This window comes from Balaenoptera musculus, chromosome 6, assembly GCF_009873245.2.
Source record: "Balaenoptera musculus isolate JJ_BM4_2016_0621 chromosome 6, mBalMus1.pri.v3, whole genome shotgun sequence".
Taxonomy (NCBI): domain Eukaryota; kingdom Metazoa; phylum Chordata; class Mammalia; order Artiodactyla; family Balaenopteridae; genus Balaenoptera; species Balaenoptera musculus.
In genome coordinates this window covers 6783222-6801109 of record NC_045790.1, presented here as the reverse complement: position 1 = coordinate 6801109, position 17888 = coordinate 6783222, and the positions used below count along the sequence as shown (strand labels likewise).

General features: G+C 39.6%; 1 protein-coding gene across 2 annotated transcripts in view; it reads left to right on the top strand.

The window, feature by feature from the left end:
• Positions 1–917: 917 nt before the first annotated feature.
• Positions 918–17888, top strand: part of HPGD (15-hydroxyprostaglandin dehydrogenase) — a 30547-nt gene continuing 13576 nt past the window's right edge. Inside the window, exons 1-4 of one of the 2 annotated variants that reach the window (XM_036856022.1) lie at positions 918–2443; positions 2743–2866; positions 6012–6118; positions 13579–13675. In XM_036856022.1, the coding sequence (XP_036711917.1) occupies positions 2351–2443; positions 2743–2866; positions 6012–6118; positions 13579–13675 (421 nt within the window). In that variant the 5' untranslated portion in view covers positions 918–2350. The remainder of the gene's footprint in view (positions 2444–2742; positions 2867–6011; positions 6119–13578; positions 13676–17888) is intronic. The other variant, XM_036856021.1, reaches the window with a different exon arrangement.

The window sequence follows — 17888 nt, the reverse complement described above, 5'->3', positions numbered from 1 at the left end:
ATCTGTGTTTTAGAACTTTTATTGGGAGGAGTGTGGAAACCGAACTGGATCTAAGAAATCTGGGGGCAAGGAAATCATTCAGGAGTCTAACTGCTGCTGCTGTCACAGGAAAAAGTATAAGGGTCTGGACAAAGGCAGTGGCCATGGAAACCAACGGGAAGGAAAGGGGCTGGGGGTAGATCCCAGTCCTTTGTTTGTGCTAATAAACCTGTTTCTCACATTTTTCTCCATCTCGTGTATTATTTGTTAATGACCCAGCAGTAATTAGGTGAACTAATATTATTATTATTTTGTGCCAGACGTAATTTCATTGTTGCGCGAACTCTGAGGCACAGAGTTGAAGCGACTTGCCCAAGATCACACAGCTCGGCAGGAGCAGAGAGGCAAGATCCAAACCCGCTTTGTGTGAATCCACAGCCTTTGCTCTTCCAGCTCACCCACCCACCCCCTTACTGCTTCCTGTTTCCGGTTTTTCTCTCAGTGACTGGCAGCCTTTTAACCCGAATCCGTCCCCTTCCTTTCTTAAAAGAATAACTTATTGGCTTACTAATCTTTCCAACTACTGTCCAATCTGTTGCTTTCCATATCATGTTGGTCTGGAGCCTCTGCAATATTCATCTTCTCATCAGACATTTTTTTCCTTAAATTTCAGCCATTTGGCTTCTGTGCCATCTAAATTTACTGATGTTGATTACTGTCTGGAAAAATTCAAAGTATTTCTTCATCCTTCCTTCCCTGCGTTTATCAGAGTACTTTGTGTTAGTAACAACTCCTTTATTCTTTTTTTTTTTTTAAACATCTTTATTGAAGTATAATTGCTTCACAATGGTGTGTTAGTTTCTGCTTTATAACAAAGAGAATCAGCTACACATATACACTCGTTCCCATATCTCCTCCCTCCCGCATCTCCCAACTCCTTTATTCTTGAAACTCTTTTCCCCATATGTGCTGCAACACTTTGCTTTCCCAACATGTCCCTGGGTCACTGCAGAGGCTCCTTCTCTGGCTCTTAAGATGTTCTTTCTTGATAAAGAAAAACAGTTCCTTTTCTCCTTCTATGTTCTGTGCGTGCCCCTAGAGGTGTTGGGTTTTCTTTCGTTTCCTATGTTTGTTTAAATCCTCTGCTGTTCTCCTTCAACGTGAAGACTTCTGTTTCAGTGATTTACTGACAACATACGTTTCACACAACTTCCCCAAACATGCCTGCCCTGCCAGTCACCTCATCTGCCGGTGACGAAGAAGTACACAAAGGATTCATTCTGCTGTGTAAGCTTTCTGCCTGACCCCCACCTCCCCGGGTGCTTAAATTTCTTTGATCATGAAAACAAATGCCAAGCAGGTATTAAGCTTACAGAATTAGAATTGAAGCCTGCAGGTGAGGGAGAGAGAGAAAGGCAGACAGACAGACCGACTAGGTCAGCTGAATATTCCCGGCTGAAGGCATCTCAGTTCACAGCTCAAGCCCAAGTTCCTGGAGGACCAGGAACCTCTGTCCCATACTTAACTCAGAGCCTTCCATGGAACTCTGCGCTTCACCAGGCTGACAGCGAGTCTGGGGGTCCTGTGCAGTCAGTGATGACAGTTCTTGCTGGGCACTCTCAGCATGACGCAGGATTGATACTGATCTGAAACGTAAGTCCCAACAAGACTCCCATTTCCAAGATTCAAGAGTTCCAGCCTTGAAATGATAGGATCCAGGGGTTTCTGTTCCGAGCTCAGTGCACCTTTCGTCTCCAATATCTATACAGGTTTGTCCAAAACACAATTAAGAAAAACAAAAAACCCACAACGGTGTTCGTGACCTCTGCTCCCTCCATCCTCACCCCCATGTCCAGGAGATGGGAGTTCAGACAAGAACTTAGACAAGAAAGCAACATCCCTAAAATTGTGCATTACTGTTTGCTGGGTTTGTTTGTTTGTTTGTTTCCCGTCTTTATTTTCTTTGGGATGGGGGATGGGGGAGGAGAGGGGAGGACCTGGGCGCAGAGGAGGAACCCAGGCTCTCAAGCCTCCCCGCCAGCCTTCTTCTGCGGGGTGGTCTTCAGCGCACTGAAGGGAACACTTGTTGGGGAGTTCCCTTTCTGCTTGCTGTCTCCCACCGCCAGTCAGGCGGCCGCAGGCAGAGGGGAGGCTGTGATCTGGGCTTGGCTGCGAGTCAGGAAGGCAAAGATCGCGGAGCCGGAGCGCTCAGGGCCAGGTGACACAGTCGTGGGTGCCCGGCGCCGCTTGACAGCTTCATCCCCGCCCACTGGCAGGAGAGCGCGGCCGGGCAGCACGCGCGCGCGCAGGGTCCTTAAAAGCCGCGGCCGCGCGGAGACGCCGAGCTCGCCCACCGCGCGCAGGCGGCGACATGCACGTGAACGGCAAAGTGGCGCTGGTGACCGGCGCGGCCCAGGGCATCGGCCGAGCCTCCGCCGAGGCGCTGCTGCTCAAGGGCGCCAAGGTAAGCGAGGCGGGGCGCACGGCGCGAACCTCGCCGGCCCACCCGAGACCCGCCCCCCAAGCCGGGGCCCCGGGGGACGGGGGCAGCGACCGAGGCTGAGCCCCCGGTGCCCGCCGTGCAGTCTCCGGAGCTGCCCAGGCTGGCGCGCTCGGGCGGACCTCGAACGCGCCGGGAGAGAACCCGAACTGTAAACTGCCCCATCTCCGGTCCAAAAGAGGAGCGTCCTGTGGTCTCTTTATTGTTGGTCTATTTCAAGAGCCGCGCGGGATCATCTCGATTCCTCTCCTCTTGTTCTGTAGGTAGCGCTGGTCGATTGGAATCGTGAAGCAGGTTTAAAGTGTAAAGCTGCCCTGGATGAGCAGTTTGAACCTCAGAAGACTCTCTTCATCCAGTGCGATGTGGCCGATCAGGAACAACTAAGAGGTAAGGGCGGGGAATCCATCCATCCACGCGGAGCGTGCCTTGAGCAAGCAGCAACCTGAAGGCCACCCCCGGCCAGAGATCCAGCCCGGGGCGGGCGGCCGGCTATCTCCTGGAGAGCAGCTACCTCTGAGCTGCAAGAGATAGCTGGGACTGTTATGTTTCCTCTGACGTCCCAGTAGCCCTAAAAGCTAAGGGGGAAGACAAGCCAAGCATGCTTGAGAAATCCTTTTATTTTAGTCATTTGGCCGCACGTAATGTAATCAAGATTCCTTGGTGTATTCCAAGACGGTGCTGCTACAGTAATTATTAAATGATTGAACTTGCAGATGGAACTGGGAAAGACAAAGTAGGCTAGGCGAGTATGGCAAACAACTTCTCCCAGAAAGCTGGAAGACACAGAGTCCAATGACAATCAAATGTGGCAGTGTTTCTCTTTGGAACACACTAGAATGAAAGGTCAAGGGTTGTCATCACAGAAGTGCTGGATGCTTTTAACCACATGCTCTCTCTGGTGTTTCCCCTATGAAATGATACTTTAAAAACAATAATAGCTGTACTGTAGTCTTAGAATTGGAGAAGAAAAGTTTCTACCAGACTTTCCTCAATGCTTTCCTGTTTCCGTCTACTCACTTAAAATAGACCAATCTAGTTGTGAAATATCAGGGACCGTATTGGTGTAGACAATGAACAGATTTGGTCATATAGAAACCCAATAGATCTGTATGAAAAACATACATATTTTTCTGGGGAAAAATGGGAAAATAAAATATTTGTATTTCACAAAGTTTTTTTGAAAGACTTAAGTAAATTATTAGACACATCTTTAGTCAAGGGACCAAAAATATCTTCATAAAAGTCACTCTGGTACTTCTGTTCTTAACATGGATGTGTGTTTTTTCGAAAATGTTGGGCTGTTCCGTGAGAGAGTGAAAATGGAGCTATATGTTAGAAGGAAACCAACTGCTGTTCAGGGAAATTGTTTTAAAGGAAATTATATAATTAAAATCTGAAAATGTTACAAAGACCTGTAACGTGGATTACAAGCATGAGAAGAAGAGACCTGTAAACATAGTGCTAGTTGCTGGAGGATAAAGTTTTGCTGATTGCACGGGATAGTTTTCATCAGGGATAAAGTCATGTCAAATCCCAACAGCCGTGCTGATGGAACAGGGGACAGATTCCCTATAGATCATCTGAAAGCTATTTCTGTCTGAATTTATGTAGTTTCACATGTGACATTTAACCTTAATTGTTTTGCTTCCCAGTATTTAAAATTAGTACCTTGACTGTAAACACATTCCTTAAGGATAAGTGATTGTGAAGGAGGAAACCAGACACATAATGAGTGACCAGCAGAAGGCATGTTGGTCGTGAGAAATCCACATGTCGTCTGGACATCAGCGTTTACTTGCATTTTAGGAAAACATGGCACTGGCTCTTCCAGTGTCAGGATTTAATGCTGCCTACAACTTTTAAAACTGCTTAGACATGTGGCCAAAGAGACTTCACTGAAATCATAAAAATACAGAGGTGAAAAAGTTCTTGGAGATGACTTACAGATGAAAAATGCAACCTGAAGAGTTTAGGCAAATTACAAAGAGTACCACAGCATATAAATGTCAGCAAGAGTTATCAATAGATTGTAAGTTGCTTGAGCCCAAAATTCAGTGGTGTGTTATAAAGAGGAATACACCGATGTATAATTTGGTGTGTTATACATCGGTAAGGGCAGAGTATAAGGAATACAGTGGACACCGAAAGAGGAAAGAAAAGTAAAGAAGCAATTAGACGTCCACATTTGACAACCTAATTTCCTGTAAGGTGGATGTGGAGTTCTGAAGAGTAGAATATATTTAAGATGAAATGCAAAAATTAACAATAATAGTATTCCTTAGATCTTTTCTACTGGAGGACCTTTTCTGGAATCAATTTGAGATCTTAAGAAGCATTTTAAAGATTCTTTGAAAAAGTGAATAGTTTTTATATATTTTGTTGTTTTCCATTCCAGTACAGTAAAAGGTACTGTAAAGGGTACATATTAGAAAGTCTTGGCAATATTTTTGGCAGTTAACTTGCATAGTAATTTATCCATTTGGCAAATGAGTCCATGCCGTCTTCAATATGTCTGGTGGTTGTTAATAATTCTTTAATTTTATTTCAATCAATATAAAGTTTGTGAGGATCTATTTTTTTCCAAGGAACTCATATGTTGGACCCAAGACCCGAGAACACATTTCTATCATTTGGAAGAATAACCACAATTGTTATCTACGGTTTCAAGTAACAGAACTAGAACCAGTGGTAAAAGGCCCAGGGAAACAATAAAACTATGTAAAAGGCTACTTTGAGAAATAATGTTTCTCAATACCAAGGGGTAAAGCCTAATTTTAACTGGTCAAGGAGGGTTTGCAAGGACTGGAAGTGTGGTTGGACAACGCAATGAGGGACCTTCAAACCTCAGAATCTATGCAGACTTGACCTTAGTTGAACATAGTTGTTATACAAACTTGCAATACAAAGCTGTCAAAATAGAAGAAGAAAAGGCAAACATTGAAGTTACAATAATCAAATAAAATCAACTGAATGAAAAATAGACTTGCTAGGATATCCAAATGCACTGAAATGATCATAATGGATCTTGATACATAACTGTTTAATATAACACTTTATGAAGAAAATATGGCTTATTTTGAAAGGGATGCTTGTCATAGTCTGAGCCACAGAGCTTCAGTAACTTCTTAGGGACAGAGATGCTGGTTGCCCAGACTGACTTCTAAGAGCTCTTAGCATAGGATGCTCGGTTCTCTAGAATTTACACCACTGAGTTACTGCTTACAGAACTTTAATGTGCATACAAATCGTCTGCGGATCTTATTAAGGTTAAGATTCTGATTCCATGGTTCCATAGGTCTGTGGTGGCCACAGATTCTGCATTTCTAGCAGGTTCCCAGGTAATACTGATTGCTGCTGCTGGCTCACAAACCGCACTTGAGAAGCAAGGCAGGAAGTCACAGTCTAAGAGTAGAACTTTCACGAGAAGCGTGGATGAATTAAAACCTCATTTCAGGGCATAGACTGTGATAAATGTGTCTGTGCAAAATAAGAACGTTATCTATGATGTCTTTTTTCTTTTTTTTTTAATTAGATACTTTTAGGAAAGTTGTAGACCACTTTGGAAAACTGGACATTTTGGTGAATAATGCTGGAGTGAATAATGAGAAAAACTGGGAAAAAACTCTGCAAATTAATTTGGTAAGCTGTCTTAGCCATGTTCATGGTCTACAATTACTTAATAAAATGTTTTAAAAGGAAAAAAGGGTTTTTTTCATGGAAACAATACAATGACCTACAATGTAGAAAAAGGGAAGTTATAAAAAGCTGGGGAAAAAAGCATTTCCTTTTACAAATAGGAAAACATTTGAGGTTTTCAATTATGAAAATAAATCTGTCTTAAAGTATTAAAAGGAAATATGAGAAAAAAACATCGTTTACCGTATAACTTAGGAGTTGGCAAACTATGGCCCTCAGGCCAAATGAGCCTGCCACCTGTTTTTGTGACCTGCAAGCTAAAAATGGGCTTTACATGTTTTAACAGTTGAAAAAATAAGAAAAAGAAGAAAAAAAAGAAATATATGAATATACAAAATTCAAATTTCAGTGTCTATAAAGTTTCATTGGAACACAGCCAAAGTCATTTATTTACATGTTGTCTCTGGCTACTTTCATGCTACCGTGGTAGAATCGAATAATTGTGACAGAGGCCCTATGATGTGCAATGCCTGAAATGTTTACCATCTGACTCTTCAGAGAAAAAAAAATTTCCAACCCCTGGATTAACTTATGTACTTAAAAAATAAATCTTAATTCCAGGACTATAACAGAAAACAAGGCTAAAGTGACCGTTGGACTCTGTAATTATTAAGATATTTATCCTGAAGGCTGGTGTGTGTGTGCATGCGTGTGTATGGGCATGCATGTGTGTAATTCCCACAATGTTTGTGATTATTTAGCTCTTCCTTGAATTGTAAATATGTAGAATAAGGAAATAAAATTTGTTTTATTCGTTGTATCATAAGCTTGCTGATTATCTTATTTTATAAACAGACTTGACATAAGATATTGGGGTTTAGTAACAAACTTTAGCTAAAGCCAAATGTCAGAGCTGGGCGGGGCATGGGGTCACCCTGTTTTTGGTAAGGTCTTTCTTACTAGTCTTGCAAAGGAGGCACATGTAAAGTACAGAGGGGCAGCTGTGTGTGTATAAATGCACAGGGAGTGGTCCCTACTTCACCACATCCAACTCCTTAAAAACAGGAACCATGTGACGTTTTTCTTTGTTCTCCTCTCAGTAATCAACACAGTATCTTGAAGATAGTGCTTATTCAATAAATGTTTGACTTGAATTGACATTCTCATGAGTAATGACATTAACTGTAATAACTTGATAGGAGTAATGAGAATTACCCTAACTCACAAGAAAGCTGTATCTGTGAGTACCACTTTGATAAGGTACAAGCTTGACAGATGCCTAAAATCCTTTGACCCAGAACAAAAGGTACTATTTTAAAGTACAAACACTCTCCTTCCAGTTCTATCTAAAATTTGTCTCAAGTGCTCCTGGATATCATTATAGTTCAAAATAACTTTAAAACCTATTTGTCAAGTGTCCCTCAAAGTCTTTCTGGTGTGTGTGTGTGTGTGTGTGTGTGTGTGTGTGTTTAGAGACATGACAACTGCTGTTCCTGAGTTGAGATAATTCTATGATTTTCTTCTACTGTAGGCTAATAATGTAGTGAAATAAAATGAAACATTTTCATACTGTGAACCATACTTACATCTCTTGGCTAAATCTTACTTTATCATGGTATATCCATGTCTAAGATACTATTGAATTTGCTTAGTTAATACCTAATTTAATTTTATATTTGTGTCTCTCTGTTATAAATGATAAGAGCTTATAATTTTCTTTTCTTAAAATATTTCTATTTGGTTTGGCTGTCAGCTATTCCTTTGCTTACTTCTATCTCCTTGATCTGTCCGTTTCTGAATAGCATGTAGTCATATCTCAAATGACAAATGTGAACTTGCCTACCTCTTTCAGTCATTCCGTCAGTGTGAATTCTACATAATGGCTGGTGATTATAATTTACTGATCTTTGATTTTTTAAAGTTGTAGCCCCATTTGCAACCTGTGATTTTTGATTTGTTTTATATTTCCAGAAATAATATTGGTACCCTATGTTTTCTTTTGATTCACATTTACCTAGGCATATCTTTTTCTATTTCTTTATTTTGAAAATGAAAGTAACCTTTTATGTGAATTTTGTCTCTTGCTAACAGTATAATGTGAGATCTTATTTTTCAAATCACATCTCGAAACAAATGCTTTTTATATTAGTGAATTTAAGCCACTCATATTTATTTTTACTCTTCTGTTAGGACTTATTCCTTCCACTTTAGTTCATACTTTATGTTCACTAAATTTTCTTTCTGTTTATGTTCTTTTTCCATTCTTGTCTTAAATTCCATTGGATCACTTTAATTTTCTTCAGCCGGTAAGAAAACCGTGCATTTTATATGCAGACTTTGGTGGTTATCCCTGACTTATTATGAACCATACTTCATTACATCCTTTGGTTGCCAGATTTAAAATAATTTTTTTTTTGGAATATGCAACCAATTGGAAACTGCAGGAATTTTTAAAAACATGTTTTTATAAACTTATGCCCCTCTCCAAAACCACATAAAGTGACAAGACTTTTTTTTGAATCAAGCTATGCTAATGAAAAAGCACAAATCACACAGCAGCTCTCTCCCTAGAACATCACTACTATTTTTAGTTTCATCAGTAAAACTACAGATATTTTATAGATAGAGGTCCCTAGGGTATAAAGTTCCTATATTCAGTGCATTCATAATGGGCACCTACTGTGCCTTTCTTCTGAGAAATCAGCTGTCAGAAAACGTGTGCAATGATTAGAGTTAATATAAAGAAACATGAAAATAGTGAAGAGATTGTCTCAGAGGTAATAGGATTCGAATTATCTATCTTCATCCAGCAGAGAGGGCATGTTTGCTTTAATATAATAAATATACAGGTGAATAAACACCTGCTCTAATCTGGAAAGTTCCTGCATTATCTGCAAATAGAAAATTCTGCAAGACGGGAATTTTATTTGCCCTGTTTGGTTACAACTCACTCTCCTGGAGCTGGCCTTTATTTTTCTTTGAACTCTGCTGACAAAGGCCACTCCTTAGCTTAACTCCAGGGACTGATGACATTTATTTAATATTACATAAAAAGAACAAGGTATAACCTTTGTTACCCATATATAACTTAAAAACAAGTTACTTCCCCTCCTACTTACAACACCCATTGCAAAAGTAGATTAGGGTCTGACCAATCATTATCCTTAGAACTTGATTATCTCTGTTAGTATAATGCAAATATTTGTGTGTGGTTTGTATAATAATTTTTTTCAACTCTGCTCTGGATGTAATTTACCTCCTTGTACAATTCCCTGTGTGGTCTTTTGCATATTTTTCCATGTTCTTGTCTATGTCAGAGAGTAACAGCTTAAAGGATCTCACCATGTATCTTTCCCTCTTCTGAAATTTTATACAACATAGTTTATACCATCCTTATAAGGCATGTCAGTTTTTAAATTTTATTAGAATTATTTCTATACATGTATAACTTATGCTAGTCTACTGTAAGTTCTTTGAAGGCAGAAAATTTTTGTTTTGCATACATAGATGTTCAATTAAAGTGTATTAGAAAAATAAACTGCTATTCTATGACATTTTGCATACATGGATGTTCATTTTTGTGTTTCAGTACAATGTTTGGATGGTTTCCTAACACATCAGTGTTGCAAACAGTGTATGACAAACAGTATATATGTCCTTCCACTTTTACTCCTTAGCAAATTTGCCCTTTCTTTATTCTTCAGACAGCAGCTCTCACCTCTCTTCCCACACAAGAGATACAGTAAACCTCTTCCCAGTCTTTTGTTTCCACTAGGCTCCTCTGTGCTTCCTCACTCTGAAACCAGCCACAGCTGCCTTATTTATAGCTGCTCAGGCTCACAGGGGACGTTCAGGAAAGAATGAGTCTTTGTATAACTCTCAAAGGTTGATCTGGCCATTGGGCAGAGGTAGACTTAACTCTGAATATTGATAAGGCCATTTGGTAATGTATTTATTTTACTTTTTGAAGCTTTAATAAACCTAAATAATTCATTTCCGCTCAGATGGGACTTACAACCTAATTTGGACATATGACTAACTTACGTTGACTCCTTTAGTATAGTCAAATAAAAATTAAACAAAATAGATGGCTATTGTTGGGGATTTTAAAAAAGATTTGTTTCAGACCTGAATTTAAAATTCAGGAACTTTTATTTCATGTCTCTGATCTTGAATTTCCCAGTCTGTGAAAGGATGAAGGTAATCCTCTTACCTCTAGGGTTGGTTAAGCGTCAATAAACCATAATTTGTATGAAGCATCCAGCACGGTGCTACTACATGGCGGTCACTCAATAAATTGCATTTCTCGTCCAGAGACTAAAAACCTACATTTTCTTCATTCGCACTATCTCATTTCTAACGAGGTGGGTCCCTCTGCTCTATTCTGCCTCTAATGAAGAGTTGAGGAAATGGATAGAAACAGTGTTGTCAAGTGTACTCCTTTTTCTTGGCTCCCAAGGGTGTTGATTACACCTTAAATTAGTAACTACTTTCTGTTATTGCTACTCTGCCATATCTAAAGATCCCATTGAAATGTTATAGTTAGGGAGAGCTTGCTAAATTTTATAAGTAGCTTCTGCAAGGGGGAAGACAATCATATCTACCCCCTAAATAAGCAGAAATTTTAAAAGATTGAACATGGGAGAATAAAAGACGAGAAAAGGTTTCAGGAAAAAAATGATCATCTATACTAGTATCCCTTGAGAACTGGCTGGAGAAAAAACAAGAAACCTGAAAGGCAGAGTTTCATGATTTAGATGACAGAATCTTTTAAAAAATTGCTTTAATTACAGTGTAGCACAAGAACCATAAATAAACTAAAAGCAACTGCAGACTGGAGGGAAATTAAATAAAGGAAATGACAGATTAGGAAAATTCCGTAGTAAATACATACACACACACACACACATACACACAAATGTTATAGGAGCATATATACATATATGTGTGTATCATAGGAAGACATTATGCCTAATAAGAGAAGTTAAACAAGTTCATTTATCATTTATCTGTATTACTAGAGAATTATTTCCAGGATAGGGGAATTTATGAGAGTGGTTTTAAGTTATAGAATGCTTTAACTTGTTAAAAAAAAAAAAGTATGTTAACATTTGGAATACTATACAATTTCAGTATTACATGTAAAAGTTGTCTCTTCGTAACTAAAAATGTTGAGTAAGCATGTGTTAACTATATCACTTTGTCAATAATTGAATTTTCATTTTTCCTCACTAAGTAAAAGTAGACATTGGATTTTCCTCTTTTTTTGAGAGTCAAATACAAAATTTTAACTACCTTTACAAAATGGACTAAAATAATACTATAGATTCCAGCTTTTTTGTACTTGTAGCGAGAACATATCTGTAATTTTTGTTTTCTTTTTTCCCCTGGATGCTTGATATTACAATGACCCAATCTATACAATGTATAAACATTGCCAAAAGGCCACAGATATATTTAGGAAACATTTTTATTCTATGTTTTTCTAACAATTCCATTAATATATGATCTGGGATATGGAAGAGGTTGTCAAAGTAAAGGAAAAGAGGTGAAAATTTCTTATATGTACAGCTAAAACCTTAGGCTTTGTCTTGCAGGTTTATCCTAAGAAGCCTTTCATTTGGGAAGTTACTCAGTTCTTAACCTGATAACGGACGGCAAGATAATCCTTTGCCTTCTCCATCAAAAACCAGGAAATAAATCTGGCTTTTAAAAAAAATTAAAAACATTCCCAAATTTTCTATCTGGCTGCATCTTGTAGATGTTGAAAACACAAAAGCAGGTGTCAGCAAAGCTGTAAATACCTAAGAATAAAAGCGTAGCGCCAATACACATAAACAGAAATTCTGTTCAGACATGCTGGAGACTTGGGCAGAAACACAGAATCTAACTGACTTCAGTAATTTCAGCCATCTACATTCTTTTCCTTCTTATATAAACCATTAATGTTTTGTTTTTCCTTTTTAAAGGGAATCATGTGCAGGTTTTACTCATTCTCCCTAAGCCTACTTAATATCAAACTGATGCATGGCTTAAGTGAATAGAATCTTCAGCTTACATTTTTTGTGCTAGAACTACTGTTAGGTAGAGAGGCAACTCTGGATCCTTGTCAAAAAAACTCCAAAAGGACTTTTTAAAATAAAAAGAAGGTAACCACCAATATATATCCTCAGGTTCAGACTCGTTATCTCATTATCTGTTGTATCATTTTCTTTGCAGTGTTGTAAAGAATGAGAGACGTAGGAATTAAGATGTGGAAAGCAAATTTTCACCTTTCAAAAGTCTGAGTTGGAAGGGAGAGGAGTTCTTAAATCTAAAAGGGAATGTAAGGTTCCAAATATGTTTCATGTCACAAGTTGATTCTGATAGTGATTAATTCTTAAATGTTAGAATAAAACCGAAAAGGTGCCTATACATGGATGTGAGTAGCAAAGCAGAGTAAGCTTTCAAAAGGACAGCTGCAGGAGTGATGAACAAAATGAAGTGATTTCATTACTGAAGACCATATGTCCAAGGAACAGAAATCCCTTGCTCAAACTGGGTACAACAGCTATGTGATCTCATACGACACAGAGTTCAGGATTGCTTGACGCCGCAGCTCCCAGATCTCATTCCCATCTGCCAGCCATCATGGTGGTTTCCTCTTAAAGATGCTATCAATAGAACTTCATTCCAGCCATCGCCCCAGTACAAAGCAATGAAAAAGGAGTAACGCAATCATTTCTTTCTGGTTTTCTTAAGAGCAATGACAATTTTCTCCGCAGAGTCCTCTTCCGTCACCCTCCCCAACCCAGACCCCACCTCCAGCTGACTGCTTCTCAGGTCTCGCCAGAAATGGTCCCATTTGGCTCCTAAACCAGTCACGGGCAAGGGGAACGGGATTTCTGTGATTGAAATAGATGAATCACTGTTTGCACTAAAACAGGGGAGATCACCTTCCTCTGTATTACATGCAGAAGAAGTAGATACAAATGCAAAATAGAAGGAGGAAATGAAAACTGTGTAGGAAATCAAGGGCATCCACTATTACATATTCCAAGATCCAAGAGAATAAAACAGAGCAGGTGGATGCGGAACAGTTGGACAAGAGAACCGTGTGCTAAGAAGGGTGAATGCGTTTTGTATCCAGTATTTAGAAAAGAAAAAGAATATACAGAATTCTTGAAGATGCTGAGGATTAGTGGAAGTAACAAGACACTTGGAATAGAACCTTTATCATAAAATCTCAGAGCAGGCAACTAAGTGAAGTTTTGCAGAGATGTGATGAGCTCTACAAGTTTAGGCAAATAAAAGAGAATCCAGTCAATGCGTTTTAAAGAAACACAGCCACTTCAAAACCTTTCATTGATAACATGTGCAGGAATCTCCCTCGGTGTCTGGGATAGCAATAAAAACGTTGGTGTGTGACCGTATGATGAAGTATAATAGCTCTGTTGCTTTTCCCATTTCTGCCCTTGGACTAGGTTTCTGTCATCAGCGGAACCTACCTGGGTTTGGACTACATGAGCAAGCAAAATGGAGGTGAAGGTGGCATCATTATTAATATGTCCTCTTTAGCAGGTAAGGACAATTATCATGTTACTAATGATTTCTTACTGGTAATTGGGACCACAGAAGTAACTCTTCAAAGTGTATTTATTATCAACTCAGGTTTGAAATTGAAACTTGGTTTACTTTTTTTTTTTTTTTTCTGGTTCTATGGAATTTTCTGTTGTATACTATCAGAAGTTCAAACTCTAAGTTTATTCCTATTATCTTAAATTGTGACTTTTTAAAGTTATCTTTCTGCAGTACTATTTTAAAAAAAATGTATATATATTTTCCCAGAGTTGCTATTTGTCAAAGGTTATTGTGAGATTCCTAAGCAGTAAAACATGTAAAAGCACCTCTGATAGACTAAAAAGGACTAAAATAAAGTTAAGGTATCTCTACTCCTGTGTGATTTTAGTAAGCGTGTCTAATTTTAAAATATGGCATATATAGTTAGTTGGGATATACTGTCGGGGAAGCCAGACTTGATCTCTACTTTCTCAGCCTCTGTGGCCCAGCCTGAGAATGAAATTGACATAAGATAGATCAAACTGGAGCAAAGCATACAGGTTTTCGCACGTCCACGAGGGCCCCCACAGGAAAACGAAGACCCAAAGAAATGGCAAGGCCTCGGTGTTTATAAACTAGGTTGAACAAAGCAATGCAATTGTGGGAAAGTAACTAAAATATATGGGGAGACTAAAGAAAGATAAAGTTATTTTAACAACGTCTGTACAGATGTCTCTTGGCCTTGACTCCAATCTCCAGCGATAAGGTTTCTTATCTCCTGGTACCGGGACAGCATCTTTTACATGGGATTCTGTGTCCCGCTTTCAGGAAGAAAAGGGAGATTAAAGTGCTCCCTTGCACCTGCTGTTTTACAAGTGCCTTTAGCTCAAATTCACCCTTATGCCCATGTGACATATTTTGGGGTGGCATATTCCACCTCCTTTCAGTGCTAAACTGCAATAATAAATAGACCCAAAGGTGTAATGGCTTAAACATAGCGTAAGCTTATTCCTCACTCATATATCAGCCCAGGGCAAGATCCTTGCCGCAGGGAACCTCTTCTGTACGCAGTCTTTTGGGAAACCAGGCTGGCAGAAGCTCTTCAGCGTGGAGCTTCCAGGGTTACGCTGGCACTGGGGGACTGACTCCTTTCTCTCCTACAGAAAGAGCGAGAGAACCCTGAGGAGGTGTGGCTCCTCTTCTAAACCCCAGCCCTGCAATGGCAAACCTCGCTCCGCTCACATTCCTACAGGCTTTGACCTCATGGCTCACCTAACGACAGGGAGTCTGGGAAATGTATTCTAGCTGTGTGTCTAAGGGTGGATGTCAGAGGAGAGCTGATCATCCTTGCCACAAAGGGCAATCCAAACTGTGTTTTATTTGGGGCAGTGTCATTTACGATCAGCTGATGTCGTCTTACTCAGTATTAGCTATAAACCTTTGGCAGGAACTTTTGGAGCAGAAAGACTTTACTTTGAAAATTCTAGGAAAAAAAATCATTAATGGGTCTTGAATAGTTAAAGTGAAATCATGAAATTTTAGAACACTGACCAATATTGACAGCACATCTAAACTATTCGTGTCCAAAAAACAGTGAGACTTTCTTCAGTCATTTGGTTGGTTTCAGTTACTGTGGTAATTGCAGAATCGGTGTTCCTCGCCACCCCCCCCCCCATCCTGTCCTCCACCTCCAAGCTGCAGTGGCACTGGGGGAGTCAGGTTTGGAGGTACCTGTGACCACACTAGTGTCTGAGGCTCAGCGTTTTTCTCATTCCTCCAGGAATCATCGTCAGATGGTCTTTAAACCACTGTGAACTTAGCACGAGTGGAAACTTAGACATCTCCCTCTTCAGAAGTTCTCAAAAGTAAATCCGCATCTCATTTTCTGAGTTGCTTCAAGACAAAAATGCCATCCCTAGAGTTATTATAGACCTAGTTCCATAAATTGTTCAGGGTAATCTGGTTATTTTTCCTAACATGTCATCTACTTATAAATTATAACATTTCAAGTCCAAGAGTACATTAAAAGGTGAAAGCGTGGGCAATACTTAAAAGAGCTATTCAGCCCCACAGAGGGCTGAAGTTTAGATTCTCAGAGGCTGGAACCCAAAAGGCAAATTGTCACGGCTAAATCTACACTATTTTGAAATGAAATCGTAAGAAAAATATATAAATGATTGGAGAATTAAGAAGAACTATTTAATAGTTTAATACAAATATAAATGTACAAAAGAACCTAGGGTGGTGATTAAGACATAATTCCATGAATTCTCTCTTAAAGTCAAGGGGGCTGGTAACACCTGGAGAACCACAAACACCATACCAGGAGACTCTTGACCTTGTATCACTGCAGGCACTGATTTCAATCTCAGGAAAGAGAGAAGGCCTCAGGGGTGAATCAATATAGGAGTCTCTGGGAGAGCCTCTGTACTGGAAGAGGCTTACTTGCCCCAAAGAGCATGAATAGAGAAATGCAGGGTAGTACTGCCTTTTATCCAATAAAAATATTTAAACATATAGCAACGATTAACTTTCACTGAGCACTCACCATTTGCATGATGCTCTTTTAAACACTGCTTATGTGTTCTCTCATTTAATACTCTCAACAGCACAGTGAAGTAGATTCTATAATCTTCATCTTGCAGATAAGGGAACCTAGCCTGGGGAGTTTAGGTTTTTGCACAAGCTTACATGCAAGGAAGCGGGGGAGCTGCAGTTCTCATGCTAGCTGCCTGATACGAGATCCCCTACTCTTAACCACTTGATTTTCTCTCTCTTCTGTCTATGAGTCTGTCAGTCTGTCTCTCTTTCTATCTTAGCCTAATTATAAAGAAAGAGAAACTGAATTCCTGTAACTTGATTAAGCCAATGCGATTTGCTAGTATCTTCAGGCCTCCTGGGCACTACTTTAATCTCAGGACTATTTATTAAACCTTCAGCGAAAGCTTAAGCTTTTGCCCCATTTGACACACACAGAGTAAAGCCCTGGAACCATCTGGGGAGCTTACCAATATCACAAGTCAAAACATGCCATAGAGAAGAGTAATTTCGGGATTACAATTAGATGTCCACTTGGCTTTCCTGGCTAAGAGCTTGCTTTGTCACAATACCCATCCTGGGTGTGAATTTTCTTCTTACCTCTCTCAGAGCCAGTATTGGGAACCCTGTGTGGATCCTTCTCTAATCGTGCAGATAAAACAATGAATGGATATAAATTCAACGAGGAGACCACTTTGGCTTTGAATTACCTTTCTGACACTCTTACAGTCTAGTGAATAGCAGAACAGTCTAAAGTGGAGTAGCACTGACATATACACACTACCAAATGTAAAATAGATAGCTAGTGGGAAGCAGCCGCATAGCACAGGGAGATCAGCTCATGCTCTGTGACCACCTAGAGGGGTGGGATAGGGAGGGTGGGAGGGAGACGCAAGAGGGAGGAGATATGGGGATATATGTATACGTATAGCTGATTCACTTTGTTATACAGCAGAAACTAACACAACATTGTAAAGCAATTATACTCCAATAGCTATTCTAAAAACAAACAAACAAAAAAAGCAAATTGGTTCTCCCTCTGATATTCCTCCCAATAGGCAGGGTAACTCTGTTGATCATGGTTCAATAGTTCGTCTCTGTCCATTTTACTTGATTGGGTACCTTCATAATGCCCGTCCTCCATACCTGTGGCATCTTCACCATTTCCTTGTTGCCTCTGGCCAATCCAGACAGCCCCTGCTACCCCTCCTCTGACCCTGGGCTTTGTCACTGAGGTGTCCTCATCTCACAAAGAGTATTAAAATGTATTGTCTTGAATTTTATCCACTCACCAAGAGCTTCTGTTCTTCCCATAATGAGATCAGTTTGATAAAAATACAGGATTTTGTAATAGTAGCAGAAGATAAATGTAGACGTCTCACATCCTCACACTTTCCTCAGAAATAATATCAACAATTTTGTTCCCTTGAAGTCGGAGCATGTCGGCAGAGGTCAGATGACCAAAAAAGTCTTTGAGGGGTTACTGGAGTCAAAGTAATTCTTTTTTTGTTTTTTTTGACTCCTCAGCTTATATGAGGTATAATGGACAAATAAATTTGTGGGAAGAGTAGTTCTAATGCTTGCTTCCTCTGTGTTTTCCAAATATTCCTTCCTCACAGGCTTTCCCTCTTTTCCCCCTACTGCTCACTCTGTTGAAGGAATGTTGGGTAATATTCAACCCAACCAGAGTCCATCC